Genomic DNA, 25,635 nt, shown 5'->3' with positions numbered 1-25,635 from the left:
TGTTCCAGGAGCCCTGCTGTTTCTAACAACATACCGGGGTGAAGGAAGAGCTCCACATGCTAAATGCCAGCTGTAGGGTATTTAGGTTCACGACTTTAATTATTTGAAAGGAGCATCAAACAGTGCTTGGCACAAGGGACCGGGAGCCAGGACAGCCAGGTTCTAGTCCCGGCTCTGCCACTGAATCAGCACGTGCCCCTGGGCAAATCACATAGCCTTTGTGCCTGAGCTGGGGAGCAGCCCTGGGCATCACCCTCAGGGACTAGGCCAGGGCAGGGAAACACCCGCCTTGTTAATGCGGTCTCCATGCTGTCATCCACAGAAGCACCCACGACCTGGTGGCCATGGACGGGTGGCTCTACGCGGTGGGGGGCAACGACGGCAGCTCCAGCCTCAACTCCATCGAGAAGTACAACCCCCGCACCAACAAGTGGGTGGCAGCTTCGTGCATGTTCACGCGCCGCAGCAGCGTGGGCGTGGCGGTGCTGGAACTGCTCAACTTCCCGCCTCCCTCCTCGCCGACGCTCTCCGTGTCCTCGACGAGCCTTTGACAAAGAGTCCGGTCGGACCTTACCTCAAGGGGCCTGGAGCGCCTGGTGCAACGCCAGGCCAGCCTGGCCTGACCCATGCAGCAGCCAGTCCCTGTAGAAGGGAGCCAGGGCGCCGGCTGCTGCCTCCCACCCCAGCCATTCCCCGAGCCCCTCAGGGACTCTCCCTCTCTTGGTGCACGCCCAGGGGGCTCAGAGGAAGGTGAGAACTGCACTTCCCAAGCAAGGCTTCTCTCTCCCCGTGTTTGTCGGCGGGGAAGGGGGATGCCCTCGGCTCCGTCCACACCCCTGCTCCACCGATCCTTCTCCTTCCGTTTCCTTTATGGGCTGGCCCAGCCCCTTGAAACCATTGCTGCTTTTAGGGCTTCACGTGACCCGATGTGCTGCACGCTGGCACAGCCATGCTGGGGAGGAGCCAGGAATGCTTGAGGCCGGGGGGACGCGGGGCACCGCTGACGCACACGGCGCTCCCCCGGGAAAGGCAGGATGTCCCCCCGCGCCTCTGAATGCCACCTTAGCCACACACTCCTCGACCAAGCCCATAGCGCACTGTTACAGACTCGGAGACCACCGCACGTCTCGCAATGGTGTCTAATCGATGCCTTAAAAAACTCCAGCTGGGGTGACAGGGCAGGGAGGAGGCGAGGTCTGGGCAGCGCATCCTGAACCCCTCCGCGTTTCTACCCTTTGCTGACCCCTGCCCCACACCCTAGATCCCAGGGTGCCCATGCTGAGATGCCTCAGCCAGCTGGATGGATGGAACAAGTTCAACACCATTGGATCCGGTACACCCCACGGTTACTACAAACCATCCTTAGCCTCTTGGTTGGGAACGGCCCCATCCATGTGCTATCTCCCAGTCTGCCAAGAAGGTCCCAGAATTGCAGCAGGACTTGGTCACTTAACAATAACACTGTGGCCCTGGCCAGCAGGGCAGGGCTGGGGGGAGCAGGGTGCTGCACAGCATTATTTATTTCATGTTTGCCTTTTTATTTGGATGCTAATCTTTTGATTTTAATTATCCATTCATTTTTTTTTTTTAAAGCGATTCTGGTGTTCTCTGCCCCAGCCGTGTCTCCACCATTGGAGGCACGAGGGGATGTGGGGAGTAAACCAGAAGGGCATTTTCTTTAATTGTCAATGAGACAATGATCATGGCTTGGAAGGAACTCTCTTGGGACGTGTGTGTGCATGCATGTGTGTGGGGCCACGTGTTCAGTGAAACCAGCATGGACGGGACCACTTGCCAGTAGCAACTCCCTGGAGTCTTAAGCTACCACTTTAGTTAACTAAAGGCTGAACAGATCTACACTGTAAACCACAGGTTGGTCCTCGGGGACTCACCTGTACCAGGGAACCTCGCAGGTGGTGGCTTAAGATCTGTTTTCACTGCATGGGCTGTAATTCGAATGTGCATCTGTGCGCATGTGTGATTTGCCCTGAGACAAATTTATCAGGTGTTCTCCACAGTATCGAGAAACGGCTCAACCACTGGTACCTCAGCAGCACCGGACGGCTGCTCTGTGATTATGGCATAGCTAAAGACTGTTTCACTGTTCGTTTCTATTTCTTTCCTCACTTCAATCCCTTCTTCTCCACATTGCTTTGACTTACGGCAATACTTAGCCTGGATTTTCAGAAGGGACTTGGCATTTCTTTGCTTTTGGAGGTTTTAATTTGAGACAATTTTTAAAGGGGCACGCTTTCTCCTGGGGAGCGCGTTCAGTATGTGATACAAGCTCACTGATGGTGCCTGAAGTTTGGCACTTCAACTCACTAGCTGCTTTGTAAAACTGAGACCCACTGTCCCAAAAATGTGGCCCAAGCTGCTTGGCCTGAAGGCGATTTTAGGCTTTTAAATTGCATTTTGAAGATCTCTGTTTTTCAGGTCCCTTTTTTAATTTGCAAGTCTGAAGCCTTCACATGGACTTTCCCATTCCTGCATATGACACCCTTTTGATGTCCAAACGCTGATCACAAGGTGAAGTTACCTCTCTCTTAATGCGGCAATAGTGTTGACTTATTACACAGTCAACATTTTGGGTTAAGTCGGTCACCCTGTCTTGTCCAAAATTGTGGTGGTATCTTCTGTTTTCTCCCCCTTTCTCTAGGGGGGACACGAATGTGTGTGCACGTGTGTGTGCATGTATGCGAGAGAGTGCTAGAGAGAGATTATCTTGTTCCCTTTCCCACTATTTTTCTCACCGTACCCATGAGCCACATCAGGATCCCAGGTTTCAAGCCAATTCATGACAGTCTGCACCTCTGCCTCTAGGATCCTCTTTAGAGGAGGCACAAGAGAATCCTAGAGGACCCCCCAAAGCATCCGCCTTAAAGCTTCCTGGGCATCTTGGAGGCTAAAGGTGCCAGCTGCCGTGGCTTGGGAGAAGTCCTGGGATTTTAGCTGTGACCTATGGGTAAGGCAGAGAAAGCGAGGGCCCTGCAGGCCAGCTTCTCCTACCTGTTCTCCTCCCAACGTAGGAGTGGGCTGGCATGAGAGGAAAAATCATGGAGGGTACAGGAAGGAGTTGCTGAGGGTGGGCAAAGGCCTTAGTTAAAACATAGGATGTTTGGGTTTTACAGCCACAGCTCAACCCCCTCCAGGTGATGCCAGTGTTACTGTAGCACGAAGGGCACTGCTGGCAAACACTGCATTGATTTGAATGGGGAGGTGAGGGGATACACTGGCAGGGAAGACGTGGGGTGTCCCGTCCGGCCAAGGAAGGTGCTGTAGCTCTACCCCAAGTGCAGTGTGGAGCATCACAAGCAGTACGAATCCCTGGCAGGGGTGCCAGCAGTTCTCCGACCATTGGGAGAGTGACTTTTATCAGTCACACAATCATTTTTTGGCCTACACGATGGGGAGGGTTTCTGCCAGTCAGGTCCCGAGCAAGAGTGCCCACCAGCCTGGGATAATTTGAGCCTCTTTTGTGAAAGAAAAGAAAGGAAAAATCATTTTACTGGAGGGATTTATTAACTATGCAGCCACCAACTGCTTTGCTATACTGGAACGAAAGGGGAATGGGGGGGGCACGGCCTTAGCACCGCTGAAGGCCACAGAGCTAAGAGAGATGTCAGCCCCGGGGATCCAGTTCATACAAAGTGGAGGGGCTGGTCTCGGTGGTGTGGGGATGCCACGGATGCCAGGCGAATGCCAGCCCCCTGGGCAGAGGTGGTGGCCTTGGTATGTGTGTGTGCGCGTGTGCGTGTGTATGGGAAGGGGAGCTGTCTGCTCTTTGTCACTTCTTTACCAGTATTAATTGGTCTCTCACACCAAGCGTCACTCGCACGCGACTGAGGGACGTTCCTAAACCGCCAGCTCCGTCCCGCGTGGCTGCCGTGTCTGCTGCCATGCTCCCCCCCAGGGAGCTTGTCACCGTGTCAGAGTCTGTAGCGAGCTGGCCCTGTCCCGTCCTGGCAGAGCGATTCACGTGGCCGGGCGGACGGGCAGACCCCGGTTCATCCCCCGTCAAAATGTCGTCGTTTTTATTTATATGTAAGTTATCTCGACCTATTTATGTGGAGCTCTGTGTTTGTTTGTTTTCTGAATTTTGCACTACTCTCGGGAATGGGGGGATACAAGCAATACAAGCCAATGTGTAAAATAAAGACGTTTTCTTGAATACTGGATCCTGCCCTGTGAAACGCCTTTTTTTTCCCCCCTCTTCCCACATGCTTTAGGCAGTTCAGGAAGGGGAAATGAGTTGTCTGGATTTGGAGGAGTTGGGGCCAGAGCTGGGCATTTGTACAGACTAGAGCATGCCACCCCTGACCCTGGTGGGCTGGAGTCCGGCCTGGATGGGAGGCAGCAGCTGTCATCAGGGATGGGGGTCTCTCAACCATGACTGCTCCTGGCTCATCCACACAAAAGCTACAAAGGGGCTGCGAAGGGAACAACAGAGCTGGTCCCAGCCCAAGCCGGAAGATGCTTTCTCCCTTTTCCTCCAGCTCAGCCAGCAATGTGGTTGGCACAGGTCACACGAGCCAAGAACATGGCTCTGGGCATCAGATGGGCACCAGGTGAGTTCATGGAGCAGCTGGAGTCACTCAAGACAGTCCTTGCCCCTTTCATCTCTCCTCAGTTGGGGGCTATGTCTCCACAGCTGGGTGGTTGGAGCCTGTGATTCAGTTGTTTGAAAGTGGCACCATGCCAGGACCCAGCAGAGGGTACCAGGGCACAAGCCGGTCCGGCTGCCAGCTGCTGGGTGGGGAAACCAGAAACCAGCAGGGGAGAGGATGCTAGAGGTGCAGAAACAACTTGCAGGGCAATCTAAGCGCAAAGCAAGCAGGGCTTCAAACAGACGCCAGCCGCTGATTTACAGCTCTCCCTGCCTTCTGCACTCTAGCCTAGGAGCCAGACGCCCCCGAGAGTCCTAGTCCCCAGCGCAGCTGACAGCTCTTGCCCCCCGGTTGGAAATGAAAACCAGATACGAAGCATCCTCCTCTCGCCTAGGAGTGTCACATGCATCTTGCCCGAAGGCAGGACTGGCCGGTTGGCTCGGTTCGGCAGCAGGGAGAGCGCGCAGGAGATCAGATCTACCTTCACCAGCTGCTGTCAGTCACGGTGGCCTGTGGGGAAATGCTGAGCTCATTTCAGAGGCGGAGAAGCAGGGGCTGGGGGGAAGGGGAATGAGAGCCCTCACTGCCTCTAGCAAGGGCTGAAGAGCTCCTCTCCACCTCTGGGGCTTGCACCAACTCTCCCCACCCTGCAGCAAGGCCCCCCGGGCGTGGGCAGTTGCAGTGCTGGAGCAAGTTGCAATGGTAGCAGCGTTGTCCTTCTGAGGACTTCCTGCCTGCTCTGTTTTTGCTGGTCAAGCTCTCACTCTGGTCTTCATTGTCTATAAATAACCACTGGTTGCATAAAGCTTTCCAAAGCATGACTCCCATCTGCTGCCACCCCTGTGAAGCCCTCCTGTCACTGGGACGAGAGTGAAAAGGGCTTTGGGGAGCTGTTGTTTAGTCCAGCAAATTAGAGGTGTCCAAAACCAATGCACGCACACTGTTTCCAATGTGGGGGTGCCCTGGCTTGTCCCACTTAAGCAAAGGTCCCCCAGAGTACAGCTGCATCTATCTGCAGGATCTACAAGAACGGGGGATTTGTGTCATGCTCTTGGGCTGTCAGGATTTACTAAGAATAAGCGCATGCAGTTGAACAGAGATGTGATTGAGCTGCCACAATCGCGTAGCAGAGGAAGGGCGCTTTCCCCAGCTGCAAAAATCAGCTGCTGCTGTTTGCAATAAGCACTTGGATGAACGCAGCTCTTCTTTGCCATTATCTTTGCCTTGCAGGACACCCTTCTTTGTGGGTTTGTTATAGGAGGGCTCCTCCACAGAGCCTGCACTGCAGCTCCAGGAACAGCCTCGCGGGAGTTTCTCCTGAAGGTTGGGCCGTTCAGCCTGGTGTGTCATTATCAGGTTGTTCCAGAGTGGAGCCCAGCATTGGAAAATGCTTTTATTCCTGCCTTGCCCTGCAGAAACCCCTCCCTGCCCTGCCTTTTTTAATGTAACCCACTGACACCCATTTCAATCCTGATTCCTCCCACACCAGGGACCAGTTCTTTAAACCAATCAACCCAGTCTTTTCCCACAAGTCACATTTGTTGCCTGCCCTGCAACGCAGTGTATTTCTCAAGTGTCCGTGAACCTGTCAGTGGGGCCCCACAACATAAGGGCACTGAATTACATATAGGGAAATGAATAGATTACAAAGCCACAGGGGATCATGGTGATCCCCTAATGTGACCTGTACAACTCAAGCCTAGAAGACTTCCCTAAATCAGTTCTTGTTTGACCTCAGCCTAACCGCTAGAAAAACACCAGCCTTGAGTATAATAATTTCCAGTAATGGAGGAGCCACTGCCGCCCCTTGTCAGTTGTTCCAGTGATGGATTGCTCTCCGTGTTTAAAGAGCGGTGCCCTGTTTCTAGTCCAAACTTGTCCATATTCAACCTCTAACCAGTGGACCTTGTTCTACCGTTGTCAGCCAGATGATTATCCAGTGTTTGTTCTCCAAGCAGGTCCTTAAAGACTGTGATCCAGTCACTCCTTGGTCTCCTCTCTGACAAGCAAAATAGATTGAGCACTTTGCATCTTCCCTTACAAGGCAGGTTTCCATCCCTGGAGTCATTACATTACTGGCTCTTCTCTGCACCTCCTCCAGTTTCTCTGCTTCCTCCCTGAACTGCAGATACCAAACCTGGGCCCAGTGTCCTAGTGAGGGTGGATCCAGAAGCAACCATGTAAGCTCCTTGCTCCCTTTGTGATTCCTATGTTAACACCTCCATGGATCAGGGCGGCTAGGATCGGGAACCAACTTCCAAGAGAAGTGGTGCTGGCCTACCCTGGGGAGGAGGTTAAAGAAGAGGTTAGATGGACACCTTGCTGGGGTCGTTTGACCCCAGTACTCTTTCCTGCCATGGCAGGGGGTCGGACTAGATGATCTGCTCAGGTCCCTTCTGACCCTAGAAACTATGAAACTATGGATCTCTTGCAGGTTGACATGAGAGCTCATGTCTAATGCCTTATCTGCTGTGACTTAAAACTCTCCCAGAATCGCTGCTTCCCTGGATGGAGCACCCCTACCCCCCCTCCCCAGAAAGGGTCCTTTGTTTACTTTATTCTTAGACATAGGACTTAATTTGGCCACACGGGAATGCACATGGACCCAGCCTGCCAAATGAGCAGCAGCCTGCCCTCCTCATTTCTGGTCGTTCTCTCCATTTCAGGGTCACCTGAAAAAGGCTCTGGCAACAACTCGGTGGGCATGTCTACATGTGTATTTACACTGGCTTAAATTTACTGTGCAGTAACCAGGAATAGGATGGCATCTACACATGCAGATGTTAAAGTGCATTAACACTAAATTTAGTCCCAAGTCAGTCCACCCATACAAGTCTTACTGCGCAGTAAGCCGTCTACATGTGTTTTACTGTGCAGTAACTAATTGGTCATAAATTTGATACCTGCATGATGCTGGTATCAAATTTACACTCAAGTCAGCATAAATCACCATAGTTACTGTGTAATTCGGATGTGCACATGTAGACGTGTGTCCATACTGTGCAGTGATTTTGGTTACTGTGCAGTAAATGTCATGTGTAGATGCGCCCTATGTTTCCTTCCAGGGCATTGACCAATCTGTTGAATAATATGGGAATCCAAATTCACCCCTGTAGGGCCCTACAAGCACCCCCATTACCAATGACAGTGGGAGGCGTTAGGCAGTTTTTAAGCTCTTGGTGTGCCACTTCAATATGTGCGTACTGGTTTCCCAGTCACTTGCCATGCAGAATACAAGTCAGGTGCCTCGGAGCCTGGATTCTGCTCCTCTATCTTCCTCCACATCTGAGCAGAAATGCTCACAGGTGGCTCCAAAGAAACCTGACAGATCCCTGCCAGCCCAGTGCCCCAGTCCAGTGATGCTCCCAGCTCTGTTTTCTCTGCTTTTTTTTAGTCCCACCCCAGCAGCTGATTATTGCACATTTCTCCACCAAAAAAGAGATACTGCCTTATTTGACGAGGCCTATTTTCCTCCAACACATATTGACTAGTGTTAATTACCCTCTCTGAAATCTCCATTCATGGAGTCCTTTATCAGATGCTCCATTATTTTGCCTGGGGCTGGTGTCAGGCTGGCCAATCTATAGATATAATTTTAAATATTGGCATGAGGGAAGCTGTCTCCGTCTTCTGGGACTTCTCCAGTGTGGTACTGCACATCAGCTTTAGTGGTTCCAAGAGCTCTTCAGCCAGCTCTTTTCAAACTCTTGGATGCAAGTTATATCAGGACCTGTTTAATTGAAAATGTCTATCTTTACACACAGTCTTTTAGCATCTTCCTAAGTTACTGCGGGAATGGAAAGTGTTTTATCATGTGATAGGACTGCATCTTCTGCTTTTTCCCCAATGGTAGATCAGAAATATTTATTCAGCACTGCTAACTTTTTGGAATTATTGTTGACGCTTCTACCATTTCCATCTAGTCATGGACCAGTGCCACTATTAGGATTCCTTATATACCTAATATACCTCCCATGTGCAGTCATGCATTTCTGCAGACCATTCATTTCCCTTTGTAGCCTTTTGCTTCCCTCATCAATTTTTGGCCACCGCTTGTTGCTTCCGCTTCATAAGGAATGTTACCGATTTTCCCCATTCATTCGTTGGTTTAGCTACCTTCACTTCCCCTGTAAGCCAGGCTGCTTTTTTTTAGCCAGTGCAAACTTCTTTCTCAGTTGTCCTTGTCTGAGCATTTAGTAAGAAGTTGTGAAACAGTTCCTCATTAATTCCCCCTCTTGCCCCCCATTAAGTTCTTTTCTCCCAGCTGATTTGGCTCAAAATTGTTTTCAGTGGAAGAAGCCGGCCCTTTTGAAGATGTGAGGTCCGTTGATTACTGGCTTGGACTTTATTCTCTTTGCATATAACACGTCAGCAAGTCATAGTTGCTTCATACACCTTTTTAATTCTGTGATCATTTCCTCTTTGGCTCTCCAGATGAGGTCCAAGCTGGAACTCCCCCAGGCTGGAGGCACCACATTTTGAGTCTGAAGATGCGACTGTTTGAAGCACTTCTGTGAACACAGTGGGTTTTGCCAACAGAGACACTATTAAGAAAAATAAATACAGACCTGAACACAGGCCCTGAACCCTTTCCATTGTGCTCTTGAGGCCCCAATCCTGAAATATTGCCTCCAGCCAGCCTCAGTGGCTTTTGTGGTGCTCAGTAGAGATCTGCCTAGGGATCAGATGTCAACTGTGAGTTGTAAATGCTTCATTGTGCGGAATCCTCCTTGTCTAAGAGTGATTACGATCCCCTGCCAAATTCCTCTGCCCTCCTCCGCAGCCTGAGTTGGGAAGATCACAGGTACTTCCAAACACCCTGCTTCACCTGAAACATCCCTCCCATTTCCATAGCAAAGCTCCCCGCTACCAGCCCTGTGCGGGGGTGGAGAGGAGAAGGGAGAGGGAGGCAGGAACCAAGTAACAGCCTTTGGCCAAAAGTCTGTTTGCTCACAGATCACACCCACAAGAGTCACTGCAGACGGAAGTGGGGAATGTCTGCATGACACACTCACAAACTTCCCTGGCTCCACACTCTCTCGCTCAGTTTCTGCCTAGCGCTCTCCCTCCCAGCTGCTCCTGGATTATCCCAGTTGCTCTCAATATGGGGAACATAACTTGTGTTCCCCAGCCACCTGGGAGATTCAGACACTCGTTCAGACACTCGTTCAGCAGGAAACCTTCGCTGAAGAAAGAGTAAGTACGCTCGCTTTTACTTAGGACTGGGTTTAAAGCCTTGCTGCTGCCTTCCCCTTTTGCAGTGCACCAGCAGAGACTGGGCTGGTAACCCAGCCTGTCTCAGGACACCCAGGGGCTGCTTTCAGGCTTAGCAAATATGGATTCTGCCTGGTTTTGCATGAGGCTGGACAGCTGTGAACAAGATCAAGGTAGGGCAAGGGCCAGAGTGGGAATTCTGGAGCTCTGGAGGGCGAGCGGCTGCATATTGTTGCCTCCCCTATGCAACAGTGATTTATACCATTTTATTTTAGAAGTGAAAACTTCTCCATGGCACTTGTGGGGGACAGTGAAACAGCTGCCCTTCCTTTTCCCCGAGATTTTTTTATTTGTCGCTTCCTAAGACCTCCGGCACCGACTCATCAGCGGATAAGAATTCAGTGACTGCAGGCACCAGCATCAGAGCTGGGTTAGAGGGGAACGCTCCAAATCCAGGCAGCTTGAATTACTGGATGCATGCTGTGCTTTTTTGTTTAACCCCTAAAGGGAAGCCATTCCAGATGCATCCCCCTGAGGGACTTTTGCTGCTCATTTCCCTGCAAGGTGTCCTGACGTGAGGGTGATGGGCAACAGCATAAAACCCAAATGAGGGCAGTGCCAATCCGAGTCTGCAGCCTGCGCTTACCAAATATTGCCCACCTCTGCAGTCATGCCAGCTCGTTCAGTCCCCCTGGCATTGTCTGTGCTGCTGCTCGCTCGAGAAGTGGAATCTGCAAAGGGCTCTGCCCCAAATGCGAGCTCTGGGCTGCAGCTGGGGCGTTAGCTTTGTCAAGCACTGCAATTTCTCTCCCCATCGCTGTCTGAAGATGCAAATGGCAATGCTGTGAGAGCAGGGGCATGAATGACCCCCGCTCTGGGATGCTATCCCCAACCCTGTTGGTCTGCTCCGGCCTGCTTTCCCTCTCCTTCATACCAGTGTAGAGCAGATAACAGCATTCAGGGGAGTTGCTTAGGACTACCACAGATATAAAGGAGAGGAGAATTTAGACCCACCAGAGCTGGCCGCAAGCTTACAGTAGAAAGGTTGAACCATGTCAGGTGTCAAGTACCTTTCCCTTCCCCTGACGTCCCTGGGTTATGTTGCCTTCACTATGGGGTCTCCACTCCAGCCCCTTGCAGGTGAGAGTTTGGTCCTCAGAGCATTCATGCTGCCATTCGGCTAGGAGAGCTAAAACAGCCCACGAGTCCCTGCTCGCGATGCATGTTAGATCATTGCCACCATGCATGTTCACAGCTGTGCTTGTGATGCAGGTACCAAGCAGGTAGGATGGAGCTCTGCTCGGGTTTTGAAGGATGAGATAGGGCTGGCACAAAGAGGAAAATAAAAGTGGGTGGGTCTGGGTCTGGGTGAGCCCTGGGGGGATCTGATCCATCCCTCCCCACCCTGAAGGTTGTTGGAAGGCCATCCCCGCTAGATCTATCTGCAAGCTGCCCCCTCTGTTATCTGCACAGTGCTGGAGATAAACTCTTGAGCATTTAGTTATGCAAAGGTAAGTACACAACACAAAGAAAAGCCAACAAGTGCTGCAGAGAAGCAATTAACATTCTTGCAAGCTGATTATAGACATTTATTGGGGAGGGATGCAGGATGGCCAACTCTCCCTTTCCCCCTGATTTCTATGGAATTTGCTCCCTGCTAGCTTTGATCTCAGTGTTTTATTTCTTTGTAGACAAGACAGCAAGAAAAAACTGAGCAGCTTCTTTGGCATTGAATCAGGGCAGGAGAGAGAGATCACCACAGACAAAATACTGCAGTATATTCCAGGCAAGGCAAGTACCGACACATCCAGCCCTCGTGTTCTCGGGAAGGCGTTCTGGCCCGCTGTAGGGCTTACCTATGCGTGGGAACCTGTGTATGTGAGGCGGATAAGGCTTTCTGTGTGAGGGGGACCAAACGCACAGATGGCTTCAGTCCCAGCTCCTGGGGGTTGCCCGCTCTGGGATTCTGGTGCAGCCTTGCCATCAACCTGACCCATCTGGAATAGGGGGCTGGGGCTGGGAGCGAGGGAGGCAGGCTGGCTGGGAATGTATTGCTCTTCCTTTGCTGCTTTTGTTTCTGGGCAAAGTAAGAACAGGGGGAAAATTATAGAGAACACACAAAAGAGAGGATGATTCATTCCCACGCTGGAATGAGAGGCAGCACCCAGGCCATTAGCAATAAGCCTGGGGAAGGTGAGAAGCAGAAGGAAGTCTGTCCTTGGCATGCCACCCAGCCCTGTTTCCTTAGCTTCCGAGTCCTGGCGTGTTTGTGTTACGACAGCATCCTGAGGCCCCACAAAGATGTGTCCCCATTGCAGGGGGGCTCCTATGAGAGCTAGTCCCTGACCCCATAGAGCTGAGTGTGTCAAAAGGCAGGACAGGCCCAGGGCGGGGAAAACGGAGCTGCAGGGAAAACGGTCTCTCCCCTCAGGCCGCACAGCAGGTCAGTAGAAACGCTGGGAACAAAAGTGAGGACTCGCAGGCTCCAGGCCAGACCTTTGCTAGACAGGTGCATTGCAATGAGGTGGTGCAGGGAATCATAGGTGCAAGGTAAGGAGGGGCACAGGGGGGCATGTGCCTCCCCCGACATGACCGCCCCCACTGCTGACACTGCCTGCGGGTACTCGCCAACTCCGTCCCCGCCGGCGGTGGCTTCTGCGGGTGCCTCCCCTGCATCAAGAGGCACCAGTCGCCTATGCAGGGGATGCAAATCCCTGTCTGTCCCAGGCCCTCCACTGGCCTTCAATGGGTGCTGGGCAGAGCAGCATGAAGCCCTGGGCAACCCAGGCAGGGGTGGAGAGCTGAATCTCCCCACCCACAAACACTTGGCTGCTTTGGCACTTCCCAGTGAAGAGCTCTTTTGCGTGGCCCGGTCCTTTCTCATCCAGCGGAGCTCTTTATATCCAGTGTGATTTTCCCCTTTAATCATGGGGGAGTTGCATCACCTTGCACTGTGGGGTCCTGGAGGCTAGGGCAATGGACAGTCTTTCATAGGACAGGGAGGCCCTATGGAAGACTTTCCCAGTGCTGGATCATGTGGCCTTGGGCAATTCACATGTGCCATATCGGTCAAGTCAGCATTGGGAAGTTGCCTGAGCTGTACAGATGAACAGCCCCAGAGAAGGGCTCAGTGCTGTGACTAAGCTGCCCATTGTTTGTAAATGAGGTTAACAAGCAGGCAGCGGGAATTAACAAAGGAGATAGTTCCTGGGAGAGTTCCCAGCGACAGCAGGATCGGGGCTGAAGTTTGGATACCTCTGACTTCCATGGTGCTTCCTCCAAGGAGTCAAGAAGAATAATAGCCGTGCTAGCTGATGGGAAAAATGCAGCTCGCAAATGGTGCCAGATGCCAGGCCAACAGTGCGTGTGTAAATGCACTGGCCAAATGATCGCTCTTGGTACTCTCTGTGTAGCCACAGTGCCCAAAGGCCCCAGGCCTGGCCCAGGACCCCACAGTGCAAAGTGATGCACAACAGCAGAACAAAGTCCTGCCCCAAGCATCGCTGCGTGGCTGATCCACACAGCTGAGCTGCCTGCTCCCAGCTGGTGACACCTTAGCATCTGCTAATGCCAGGCCTTGGATGCAAAGAGAGACAAAGAGCCAGAAGAAGGGTCACACACACATTATTCACCCAGGAGGGACCAGGACAACATGGGACTACTTGCTTTATATTTTTTGAAATTCCATGTCTTGGGTCAAATCAATTCCAAATTCTGTCTATTTAGTAGAGGTCAGTTGTTCAAGTCTGTGTGGCACTACCACCAGCAAGCATCCTCTTTCCCGGACTCTTCAGCCTGGGACTTCAGATACTCCCAAATCCATGGCAGGCATCTGAAGTACAAGCCCCAAGAGCATGAGGCCTTGCAGTTCAGTTGCCCCCTAGTCTCACTTGCCCCTAGCCAAAAGGCCGAAGGAGCAAGGTAGACGGAGAGCTTGAGAACAATCCCCCATCACCATAAATTGTGTAGCTGAGCCCCTCCCATTGGATAGCATTTGTAGATTTTGCAGGGGTCAGCCTGTCTGCAGTGCAACGGGCAGGTCTCCACCCTCCACTACACCAGGTCATTCAAGGCTCAGAAGAAGGGGATCTCCCCTGTCGGGTCAGTAAAACCACCTGGGCCAAAAACCTTCATCGTGGCATCTCCCCTGCTGTGGGACTCCTTCCTGAGAGGGAAGTACCTGGGCCTTGGGGCTTGGAGATCAAATACCGTGCTCTGCTACAGGCCTCTCGTGTGAACTTGAGTGAGTCATTCAGCCCAGATCCTCACTGGTATGTAGGCACCTTGCTTCTCCTTAGTGGCCTACATACCTGGGAGGATTTGGGCCCATCGAAGACCAGGTGATGCTCAGATGTGGCACCACTGGGGCGGTTGGCACGTCGGTGTCATGGACGCTATAAGCGCTGAGTCAGGTTTCTTTCACCTCCGTGCCCAGGAGCTCCATTGCAGGCGGGAGGTAGCGCAGGAGCTGGAATGAGTGACTTTTCTCCAAGCCAGGCACATGGGACAGTCCTGCCCCCAGGCCCCTTGCTTACAAAACAGACTCCTCAGTGCTTTGCTGTTGATTTCCTCCATCCTGGGGCCGCAGGGACTGTACTTCCCATCCCAGTCATCCTGGAGTCAAAACAAGAGGGAGGGGGAAGAGGAGGGGGGGATGACCAAAGAGCCAATCCTTTCCCTTGCTCCTTCTATTATTAAACAGCAGCATCCAGCCCCCCTGGGCACAGCACTTGCAAGGCTGACATCCTTGGTGATTCAGGGGCAAGTCTCTGATGTTCCACCAAGGATGTGGAGGGGCGGAGGGAGGTTACTTAGTAACTCACCCTACCTGTTGGATGAGACAAGGGCGATAGAGAGATTGAACATGTCAGAGCACTTGCACTGTGCAAGACCTGCCAAGCTGCATGAGGAACTAGGTTTCATTCTCTCTGGGATGCATCAGGCTGGATGGAAACGCCGAGTTAATCGGGGAGGGGGTGTAGGCTGCCACCCCCGGATCAGTTCAGGGGAAATAACAGCTGGCTGATGAGAATGACAGAAGGGTGGCAATGCCTAAGACCCAGGGCTAAAATATATTCCCATGGGTCCAGGCAGAGCATCACCCACGCGACAGGGAGGTGCGATACTCACCTACCCCTGTGATGGTGGAAGCGCCTAACTGGAGTAGGTGAGGAATTGGTTCTCACTCATCCCAGCTCTCACACTCACTCCCTGTGAGGTTTTGCCCAAAAGACCTTGAGCCTGAGATTCGCAGGGATCCACACGGAAAACAGGCCTCCTTGGGCCCACTCACTGTCCTTTGTCACTTGGTGCAAAGCAGTTCATGTGCTGCCAGATCAGAATGGGAGTGTTTGGCACCGAAGCAAAATAAGAGCCTCAGCAGCAGGGAAATGACAGATGTAACCCCATGCATCAGTTCTAGGGTGGACATCACGGAGGACAGTCCCATTGTCCTCAGTCCTCTATTGATATGAAACCCGACGTCTTTATGTCCTCTATTTTTCTCTTCAAGAGAAGAGAAAAATAGAGGACATAAAGGCGCTGGGTTTTGTATCAATAGAGGACCGAGTAGCAGAAAACCAGAATGTCCTCTATGATGGCCATCCTAATCAACTCCCTTACTGGTAACATAGGGAAAGCCCTTCCTCCTTCCCAGAGGATGGTGATTAGCTGCTTCGCACTGGCCCAGTGGTGAAGGCTGATTAGCAGCTTGTGAGCGCTTTGGATGTGAAAATTTGAAGTAGTGTTAATTATCCTCTATACCTTGAACTGTATGAACTGGTTCCCCTCCCTCACCTAATATGTTAGAGTACCATGTGTGGGATCTATGCTGGAGGTTTTAAAGGGTGCTAGGGTGTGTTAAAGAAAAACACCTTTTATCCTTCTCCAGCCATATTTAACCCCAGGTTGCTGAATTACATTGATAACAAGCATTGGAAGGTAGAACATGGCTCAGACAGAAGATGCACTTTTTTTTTGGGAAAAAATATATTTCTCTCTCTATATATAGTTACATACATGTACATCTTTGAGCAAAAGCTGGTCTTCACACACCTTACACCACATTTAAAGCTCACACACCCATTACAATAAATGCAGTCATGGCCCCATGCACCCGTCTGCACTCTGCAGCCCTTTCGCTAAGAGGCACATGCTGTGGTCCTGCTAGCTGTGATGCCTGGGAGTGGAAGAGGTGCAGTGTCCTTGTCACTTATGTCCTGATGGCCTCTGATTACATCTGGGTATGGCAGCTGCTACAAAAAATGGTGCTGGCCCTGGGCGGGGGTCTCTTCAATTGGACAGAGGCTGCTCAGGGGCTATCTGAGGCCCCCTTTGATATGTGATCTGTATGGCTGGTCCTGAGGGTTGTCCCCAGCCATATCCACACCGGGACTGCTGCACCTTGTACTTCTTGGTTGTTGTGTAGGAAGCAGTCTGCCCACTATTTGTTCCCCCTTCTGGGCATGGTGTTAATGATGGGCAATAGAGATGGAAAGTGGTGTCTAGAAGGGCCAGGGGTCTAGAGCTGGGAATTATGGGACTGCTGCTGGCAGACCTCTTGGACTTGCCACCTGCAGTTCTGAACTCAGTGCACATGGGGTGGGTTATGGGGAGGCTCAGGCTTTGGCTGTGAAGGTCAGCAGAGCTTCTGGGGTCAGGCTGGACTGCTCCCAGGGCGGTCCGACTTAGAGGCTTCAGTATCAGGGGTAGGCAATAGGCTGTGCCAAATTTTGCCAGCTGTTTCAATTCAACACTGTTTCGACTCATTTTGAGCTTGAACCAGCAAAATCGAATCGAAACGAAGGGCTTCAAAGCAGTCTCGAAACCAAACAAGGCTAGTCAAAATGTTTTGAAATTTTCAAAACATTTTGAGTTTTGAAGTAGCTAGCAGCGAGGTGCTAGGAGACAGGGGAGAACCACGGCTGCGCCACCCAGCTGCAGGAAGCCGATCACAGCAGAGGCCTGGGCTCAGTTCCCCTCCCCAGTGCTGTGATTGGGCTGGGGAAAGGAACTGAGCCCGATTGCTCAGTTCCCCTTCCCAGCGCTAGATTGGGGTGGGGGCGGGCAGTCAGCCCAGCTGGGCTGAGTTCCCATCCCCAGCGTTACAATCATCGAAACAGCGTTGAAACAGCCGTGCTGTTTCAACAAAGCAAAACAGAACAGCTGTTTCACCTCAAAATAAAATTAGAAGCAAAACACTGTCCCATTCAAAACTCAAGTCGAAACAGAACAGTGCCGTTTCGCACAACCCTAGTCGGCAACCCCCTGCATGGGTGCCAGAGCATGGCATGCAAAGACATTTTGCTTGGCATGCACACCTAGGGCAGATGGTGGGGAAGGGGCCAGGGCTGTGCTGCCACAACAAGTATGAGGCCCCTTGCAGCTCCCCCGCCATCCACCCCTAGCATATCAACATCTTACAAGTCAAGGTTGCGGGTGTTTTGGGCACTCTGCCCAAAACCAGTGTTGACCTCTGGATAGATGTTCAACAGCTTTGGGTTGTTAGTAGCTAGCTCAGCACTTAGTAGCCATGTAGACATACCTTGGTCACCTCAATGCCAGCAGGTGCCTAGACCTGCTTTGAGACACCAGAGTTGGCTGTAGCTTTGGGCCTTGGTCTTCAATGAAGTTAGACCCTTCTGGGTGCTCTAACTTTCCCAACCATGCTCACAGCCCCAGTGGGGTGTTCAGCTACCGGGAATGACTGGAACATGGTAAACCCTTGGCCATGCCTCTGTGCCTGGGAATGACCTCAGGAGGCCCATTACTCCAAGGGCTGCAGAGAGGGGTGCATAGAGTGAGTTGTACCAGCTCCTTGCTATGCAAGGAGGATTGTTCTATGCCAGGCCAATTTTTCAGTGGCTTCACAGGTGCCCCCCCCGGTGCCACTGGGCTGGAAGCATGAGGCAGCCACCAATTATCCCAAGGAAAGATGGAGCGGATAGCATGGCGGCTAAACCTCCAGTTCTCAGACAGCTTCCCTGCTAGCCAGGACAAGCCTCTGTGGCTGGGTTTGCATTGGGTCAGATGCTTCCTCTCTCAGGAAATGGCATTCTCTCTCTCACACCTGGGCAGCCGATTGTGAACTGATGAGAAAGGCCTGACGGAGTGACAAAGAGGTTTTGTTCCCTACACAGAGGGAGGATTCCTGAGCTGTGACTAGCCAGCCTCCTTCCCTAGAGACAGGGACAAAGGGATCATAGAAATTGCAGATGGACACATGAGATTGGGTTCAAGCCAGTCTGCCACCCTCACTCTGTGGTCAGGACGGGATGTCTTGTGGTTCTTTGTGCAGTCTGAACTTAGGTGCCCGTAGGGAACCTGTACAGTCTCAGTTGGCTGCTGCGATGGCTTATTTGTACTCTCGTAGCACCCAGTTGAGAAGAAAGCTCTCTCTCCGGAGCACTGAGAGGCCTTGGGTCTGCTCCTGCCTTTGCCACAGGCATGCTGGCTAACCTTAGGCAAGTCATTTCCTTTCTCGGTGTCTCAGTTTCCCCACCTGTACAACAGGGATAGGGGGACCGACCTTCATTATAAAGCACTTTGAGATCCACAGCTAAGAAGTGCTGTACAAGTGTTAGGGATCATTACCATCCTTATAGGCTCGGCAGCGCTACGCTGGCTAGCACTACGGAAGAAAGGGACTTGGGGGTCATCATTGACCACAAGGTGAACATCAGCCTGCAATGTGATACTGTAGCTAGTAAAGCGAGCAAAATGCTGGCTTGCATCCATAGATGCTTCTCAAGCAAATCCCCTTGTACTCGGCCTTGGTGAGGCCGCAGCTGGAGGACTGCGCCCAGTTTTGGGCTCCACAATTCAACAAGGATGTGGAGAAGCTTGAGAGGGTCCAGAGAAGAGCCACGCGCATGATCAGAGGTCAGGAAAACAGATCTTACAATGACAAGCTGAGAGCCACGGGACTCTTTAGCCTGGAAAAGCGCAGGCTCAGGGGGGATCTGATGGCCACCTATAAGTTTATCAGGTGTGACCACCAGGATCTGGGGGAGTGTCTGTTCACCAGAGCGCCCCAAGGGATGACGAGGTCGAACGGTCACAAACTCCTGCAAGACCGTTTCAGGCTGGACATAAGGAAGAATTTCTTTACTGTCCGAGCCCCCAAGGTCTGAACCAGCCTGCCATCGGAGGTGGTTCAAGCACCTACATTGAACACCTTCCAGAGTAAATTGGATGCTTATCTTGCTGGGATCCTATAACCCCAGCTGACTTCCTGCCCTTTGGGCAGGGGGCTGGACTCGATGATCTTCCAAGGTCCCTTCCAGCCCTGATGTCTATGAAATCTATGAAACCATGCTAGATGCTGTATAAACACCCTGCACGCGTCTTCACTCGTGACTTAACAGAGTATTTCGTTGGAGAGTTCCCATTAACTCAACCACCACCCACCCACACAAATGTCTGGTTTGTTCATAACACTGGTGATACCACAACTTCCCTGGCACCGCTCAGATGCAAACAGCAGATCTGAGATAAATTTCCCCCTAGAGCCACAGACTGGAGCTATCTAAAGGGCAGACAGAACCGTAGCATGATTTGGTTGTATCTGTATTCAGACTGGCGCGGCTTGGCTGTCGCTGAACGAGTGCGCTCGAGTCAGGCCTCGATCACATCTGAACTGGCACTGGAGCTCGGGTGCAATCAGCATCAGGGCACTGTTTGGATTTAAGGGAACTGGATTCTTTTCTGGTGCTTTTGTGAGGTTTTAACCCTACTCTGCAGAGAGCCTGCCAGACCAGCCCTTCTCACAAAGCCAGGCCTTTCCGAGGTGTTACTTATTTAGTTTTGATCTTATGCAAACTCCTCACCAAATGGACACAGAACAATTCAGAAGAGAGTGTGAAACTGGACCGGAGTAGCCTGTCTTCCCCTGCTCCCAGCCAGGTGCTGTCTGATCACTGGTCATGTGAGTGAGACCCCTTGAAAGGTCCCCAGGCTGCAGCTTCCCAACAGACAGGAATCCCACGCTTAACCCTTGGCTGAAACCTGCACAAACAGGGAAGTGCTGCCAAAATTTCAGAGATTTCATAGTTTTCTAGGGTTGGAAGGGACCTATTAGATCATCGAGTCTCACCCTCTGCTCTGGGTAGGAAAGAGTGCTGGGGTCAAGTGACCTCAGCTAGGAAATTAGACCCCTTTGGATGGTGATCTAGCCCAGATCCTGAAGGAGTGGATCCTGGGCTGTGATTCTGACTTAGATCCAGAGGATTGGATGGGGGCTGCAGTTTTAGCTGGTCTCTGATGGCCCCCCAGGAGAGCTTCTCTTGTGCCCCTTGGCTTGGGCTCTTGTGGCAGATCCTTTTCTCTTGCACCTGCCCCAGCTGGAGGGGAACAGCGGTTGGATGCTAACCTGGGGCTAGCCAGGGTGACACAGTGGCTAGGACATGGGCAATCTGAAAGCATAAATGCATCCACCATCATTACCATGCCTTCAAAGCAAGCTCCATCTGAACTCAGACTGTCTGGACAAGAGATTTGTAGCAATGTGCTCATTTTAGCAGCATTTTGTTTTCAGCATTCATCATAGTGGTCCAGTGCCTAGTCTGGCTGCAATGCCACCCATATAAAACAGCCTTCTTTCCATGTAATTTATTCCCTTTCCCATACATGATAGATATACCAGAATATGGACCTTCATACTGATACAACTATATCCACATAAGCAGGGGTTGTACCTCCTTGCTCATGCCGCTATAAATAGAAGGCTGCATTTTTTTGTGCAGATAAGAGCCAAGGAGCGAGTTGACCAGCCATGAGAAGCACTATGTAGTTTCCTAACATTGGACTTCTTCAGATGAGACCCCAGGTTCTGACCATGCCGCGTTGCTACTGTTCATCCAAGTAAACTATTCACTGGGGTGCTAGAACGGGGGTGAAGATGAGGTAGGAAATCCAATTCAGCCTTGAACACAGCCTCTACTCTACGCGGCTCCTTGTGAGCCATCAGCCTCGCACTGATACCCGAGGAATGCAAGGACGTCCCAAGGGCGTTTTGGGCTGGGTGGCTGGTGCGGTATACAGTACTGTGTAGCAGCTTGGCGTGTTGAGGACACCGAGCAGAAGGGCGAGCTGTGAAAGGGACGCTGCCAGGTTACAGCTGCTAGACTTGCTAATCTAATTTCTTAGCACTGCTGTCATATCAGTGACACCGGAAATTAGTGAGACCGCAGTTAGGGTCAAAATCCAGGAGCCTGCTCTCCCTCCCTGTGCTGGTGTGGGGGTGGTTTGACAGTGACAATTGCTTTGGGCGCCCATCATGCCGGGAGTTTTGTGCTGCTGGGAGGTACAGCCCCTTTGCTGCAGCTGGCAGAGCTGCGGAGGGCTGCAGGGCTCCACGGAGAGGCTCTAAGTCTTGTTCATGTCTTCTTGGGCATCTGTTTCTTGTTGATGACACCTGCGCTTTGGAGTGCAAGCTGGAAATACGGATTCCCCAGCTGGAACCGCTGCTTCTCGCCCTCTTCAGTCATCTTGGTCTCGTCCCCAATTTGCTGCCTCCTTCTCCTTACAAAAGAGACAGTGAACTCTTTGGAGCTGGGGCCCTCCGTGCTGCATTATTTGCCTGGAGCCTAGCACAGAAGGGCTCTGGTCCGTCTCGGGGACTCTCGGGCTCTGCTCTAATAGAAAGAGCACACGTTCTCTGTATAATACACATGACTGTGTGGGAATTTCTAGGACTGCAAACAAAATTAAAATAAAAATAAAGCAGCCAGGCAGGTGAACACCCTGGAAGTGAAAATAAATGGAGTCATATTTAAGCTGTTGTAACAGCAATCCCACTGGGGGCTAAACAGGCCCTGGCCGTGTCCCTGCGAGACCTGTCGATGGCACATATTAGATGCCCACTGAATGGGCTTGTTTCCTGAGCACCTTTTATTTTTTTAATTGCTTGCACAGCCAGCAAGTGATGATAAGTCAGGCCAGGGTAGAAGTCTTGGAGCACAAATGTAATTTCCCTAATTGGCTTTAGGTGAGCTCATTAATTGGCAGTTAGCAGGTTCCCACCTTCAGTGCCACATTGGTCGGGTGCAGAAAGGGGACAGCTTTTTGGATGAAGACCCCTGGGGTGTGTGTGTGTGTAGGAGTGGTGGGGTTCAAGGTGTTATCTGCATTCAAGCTAAGCCCTGAAAGGAACCCACAGCCCTGCAGATAAAGGGATTCAGAAATCATTAGTATCCCCTCCCTCCTTCACCAGTTCCTCTCTACTGGGAGAGCTGTGGAGGCTTGGAGCATCATTCCTGCAGGGTGAGGTCACTGGGTCTGCTTCGTGGCTGCCAGCTCTTCATTTATCCCCGGGCTTTTGCAGCTGTCTCCCTGGCACCAAGTATCGAAAAGGGGCACATGTGGATTAGGCAGGTTCTGGATCAGCTCTGGGAAAGCACAGGCCAGCTGGGCTCCCTGGCTGGACTGTGGGGGCCGCTTTGTCACTCAACCCCCGTGGCATCCGTGCTTCGGCTTGTTCCTGGAAATGCTGTTCTGGATAGAAGCCCTTTCTGAGAGGCAGGAGGCGGTCTGCCCACCACCCTCTAATGCCATCATGTGCTTGCTACTAGGACTCCCTGGAAACACGGCTCCGAAACCTGGAGATGAGTGCCTTGCTGGGCGAGCGGGTTACAATTTGCCAAGCCATGCTATCTTGGTATAACACAGGGGTGGGCAATTATTCTGGGCAGACGGCTGCTTACTGAGTTTCAACAAGCCATTGAGGGCTGCATGAGAGGCAGCCCAGGGCAGATTAATATTAATTTTTAAAGTTTTTTAGGGGCCCTGTGAGCTGGATAGAATGGCCCGGTGGGCTGCATCCGCCCCCCAGGCTGCATTTTGCCCATCTCTGGTATAATATAAGGCAGATTTTCCTTCCTTCCTCATGCATCTTTTACAGGACCAGGGCATGGATGTTCCAGGGAACAAACCCGTATCCCTGTCTGATTGCCACTGGTTGAATGCCCCGGCAGCTTATTATTCACTCTTTCAGTTGGGAGACTGGGAAGTGTGGGAAGGTGGGCTGCTGTTCCAAATAAAAGCCCTGGTCTGTCTCTAGGGGTGGCACCAGACAGCCCAAATATTTCCTTTGCAGAATGCTTCCCAGGGGATGTGTCTACATGAGGCCTTTACTGAGGGACTGACTAATTAGCTTCACAGTAAACATCTCATTGTCTACACGTGCACCTCTGTTAGGGTGCAGGAAATGAATTCATTCCACAGCAGGATAGTATTTGTAAATACAAATACTATAGTACTATCTTGCTGTGAAGTTTTTTTGTGTGCAGCAGTGCATGTGCAGCAGTGGGGCACAAGGGTACTTCAGTGCCAGGACTGCCTGCCAGCTAGCACCCCTATGCCCCAGCCAGCCCCTCCACAGCACGCAGAGCCCCATCAGAGCAGTGGATCCCCCAGGCTCCCTGCCAACTGGAGCAGCTCTGCCCCGGCTCAATGTGCTGCGGTCTGGACACATGTAAACAGTGCACCTGGGAGCTTTCTAGGAGCAACAAACTTTGGAGCAATCAGCTCTGGAGTTTATTTCTGCACATTAATGACATGTTTAGACATGCTCAGAGACTGCAAGCAGCCAATGCTATACGGACTGCTTTACCCCCTGCTAGAGCATGATCAGATGCTACAGCGATGGGCGCAGCAGCATAAGAGCCTGAACAAGATGGCCTGCAAACTTCAGGTGCCAGGGCATTGCACAAGAGAGGAATTTCCATTTACCTGGTTCTCAGGGGATGATGCAAGAGGTTGCTAAACCCCTCCCTGACATCAGCCTCTCCAGAGCTCTGTGTTTCTCCCTTTGTTTTAAGGACAAGGCACTGACAGGAGCTCACCACGGAGTGCATCACAACTGCCTTTGCAGAGAGCAGCCCTGGCTCTCTGTACTAGGCAACTTCTGATAGATCCTTTGACCACGCAAATTCCTCCACATGCCCTTTTTGTCCAAATTCATTGCCAGGCATGAACAGGAGGGCCCTTGATGACAGATGCACTTTCTGCTCTTGGTGCAATCTCAGTCGTTACCAAGTTGTGTGCAGGTAATGCACCAAAGACCTGCCTCTGGTCCAGCTTTTGAGGATGTGCTTCTCAGTAGGGGAATGATTGTGGCTAGCTAGAGCCCAGCTCGTGACTTCCAGAGGCCTCTGATCCCCTCAGCATGCTGCACAAGTCCCCATGCGTGTCTTGGGCGTGGGCTGGAGGGCTAGGAGATGCACACGAGGAGGGAATTTCCCCATGAAGTGACCCTGAGGAGTTTAGAGGAGCTGAAGCCGCAGTGACCCAGCCTGGGTATGTCAGGGTTTGAGCCTAATAAACGTGAAATCCTATATCCAGATAGCAGCTGTAAACAGCTCCGGCTGGAGAGGGGAATGTGATTGATCAGCTGGGAGTGCTAAGACTGGGGAGACCCAAACAGAAGGAAACCGAAGGCAGCTTTTGCACAGACTTGTCCGAATTAAAACCACCGGGCTCTGCTCGGTTCTGGTGGCTTCTGCTGATGCCTGTGTCAATCAATAGGGCCAGCAGAAGGGCAGCTGAGAAGTTGGGGGATCTAAAATGTAACACTTATTCCTCCCAAACAACCAGACGCTCCTCGTCTAGTTTAAAATATCCTTCTGTACAGGGAGGGACACCTCCCAGCCTGTCCAGAACAGCAGTAATAAAATCCCAGCTCCCCAGCTGGCATGGAGACCTAGCAAACAAACAAGGGACCCGGGGCTCCTCTTTAAAGACAGGTGGCTCGGCTGATGCCTCTGGCAGGTAGAGAGAGGCTTTCAGGGCCTCATCTGTTATTGCTGCTGTTGTTACAGAACATCACGACCCAGGACAATCAAAAGGAAAACTTGGACCAACGATTTCCCAGCCTGTTCAAGAAAGGGCGGAGGAAGACGGTCGTGAGGAACCTGGGACAGATCATTTATTACTCCAAGGTCAAATTCAAATTCCAGCACTGCCAGGTGAGCTTTGGTGCATCATCCAGATGTCTGGAGGGCAACTGCCCACTTCTCCCCTGGCTGCACACGCTGCTGCTGCAGCAAGTACTTGTCTGTCTGGCAGGTTATCTTACTCTCCTGCTGGGGTGGTCAAACAGGGGGAAGCAGGATTAAGTCTGTGTTTTGCAGGGCTCATTAGGGAAGCTTGGAGAGGCCGTGGGTGAGCGTAGAGGCTGTCTCTTCCAGACCGTGGGGCCCCAAAGCTCATCCCTATGGGACAGCACTTCGGGAGACTATTCAAGGGCCCGGGTCTGCCAACTCTGTGGTCTCCCCTGATTCAGACATAGGATATGCTGGCCCCAAGAAGGGTGTCTTTTCTTCTCTCTCCTGTGAGCTGGAGGAGTGTTTGGGTCCCAGACCATGTGCTGAGGCTGCCTTTGCACCTGTCTTCATCAGATCAGGGGATTTGGCTTTGCATTTGTATGTGGCAGCTGTGCCTGGAGACAGAACAGTTTTTCCTTTGGCCCCTGATTACATGTGTTCCTGGCTTCTGAGCTGGCAGACCCTGGGTCCCTGGGTGGATGGACTGTGCTGCCCCGCCTGGGGTGCATAACAGAGCGAAGCTAGAGGATCAAATTTTCCCTGGGACCAACTTCAAGCTGTCTCTGTTTTGCAGGAGGTGAACGATTGCTACTTGGAGCTGTTCCAGTCCTACCTGTACTTTCAGTCCGTCGGCTCCAATGGACTGACTTATCAGGTGAGGGATCTTTCTGTTCCCATGACACAAAGCAGTGGGAATCGGTGGAGGAGCAGCGTGGTCTAATGGTCAGGTCGCTGGGCCCGGCTTCTGTACCTGGGACCACTGCCAAACTGCT

General features: G+C 51.9%; 2 protein-coding genes across 4 annotated transcripts in view; both read left to right on the top strand.

Moving 5' to 3' along the window:
- The window catches only part of KLHL17 (kelch like family member 17), a 34,531-nt gene extending 30,361 nt beyond the window's left edge, over positions 1-4,170 (top strand). For both annotated transcript variants that reach the window (XM_090023502.1, XM_090023500.1), the window contains exon 12: positions 323-4,170. In XM_090023502.1, the coding sequence (XP_089879628.1) occupies positions 323-551 (229 nt within the window). In that variant the 3' untranslated portion in view covers positions 552-4,170. The remainder of the gene's footprint in view (positions 1-322) is intronic.
- A 5,432-nt stretch (positions 4,171-9,602) lies between these two features.
- PLEKHN1 (pleckstrin homology domain containing N1) overlaps positions 9,603-25,635 on the top strand; it is a 42,942-nt gene continuing 26,909 nt past the window's right edge. For both annotated transcript variants that reach the window (XM_090024646.1, XM_090024645.1), the window contains exons 1-4: positions 9,603-9,803; positions 11,513-11,612; positions 24,638-24,784; positions 25,437-25,517. In XM_090024646.1, coding sequence (XP_089880772.1) covers positions 9,610-9,803; positions 11,513-11,612; positions 24,638-24,784; positions 25,437-25,517 — 522 coding nt within the window. In that variant the 5' untranslated portion in view covers positions 9,603-9,609. The remainder of the gene's footprint in view (positions 9,804-11,512; positions 11,613-24,637; positions 24,785-25,436; positions 25,518-25,635) is intronic.

The sequence above is a fragment of the Crocodylus siamensis genome, chromosome 12 (genome assembly GCF_052110815.1).
Source record: "Crocodylus siamensis isolate JL-2025a chromosome 12, ASM5211081v1, whole genome shotgun sequence".
Lineage (NCBI taxonomy): Eukaryota > Metazoa > Chordata > Crocodylia > Crocodylidae > Crocodylus > Crocodylus siamensis.
This window is presented reverse-complemented; position numbering and strand designations above follow the sequence as displayed.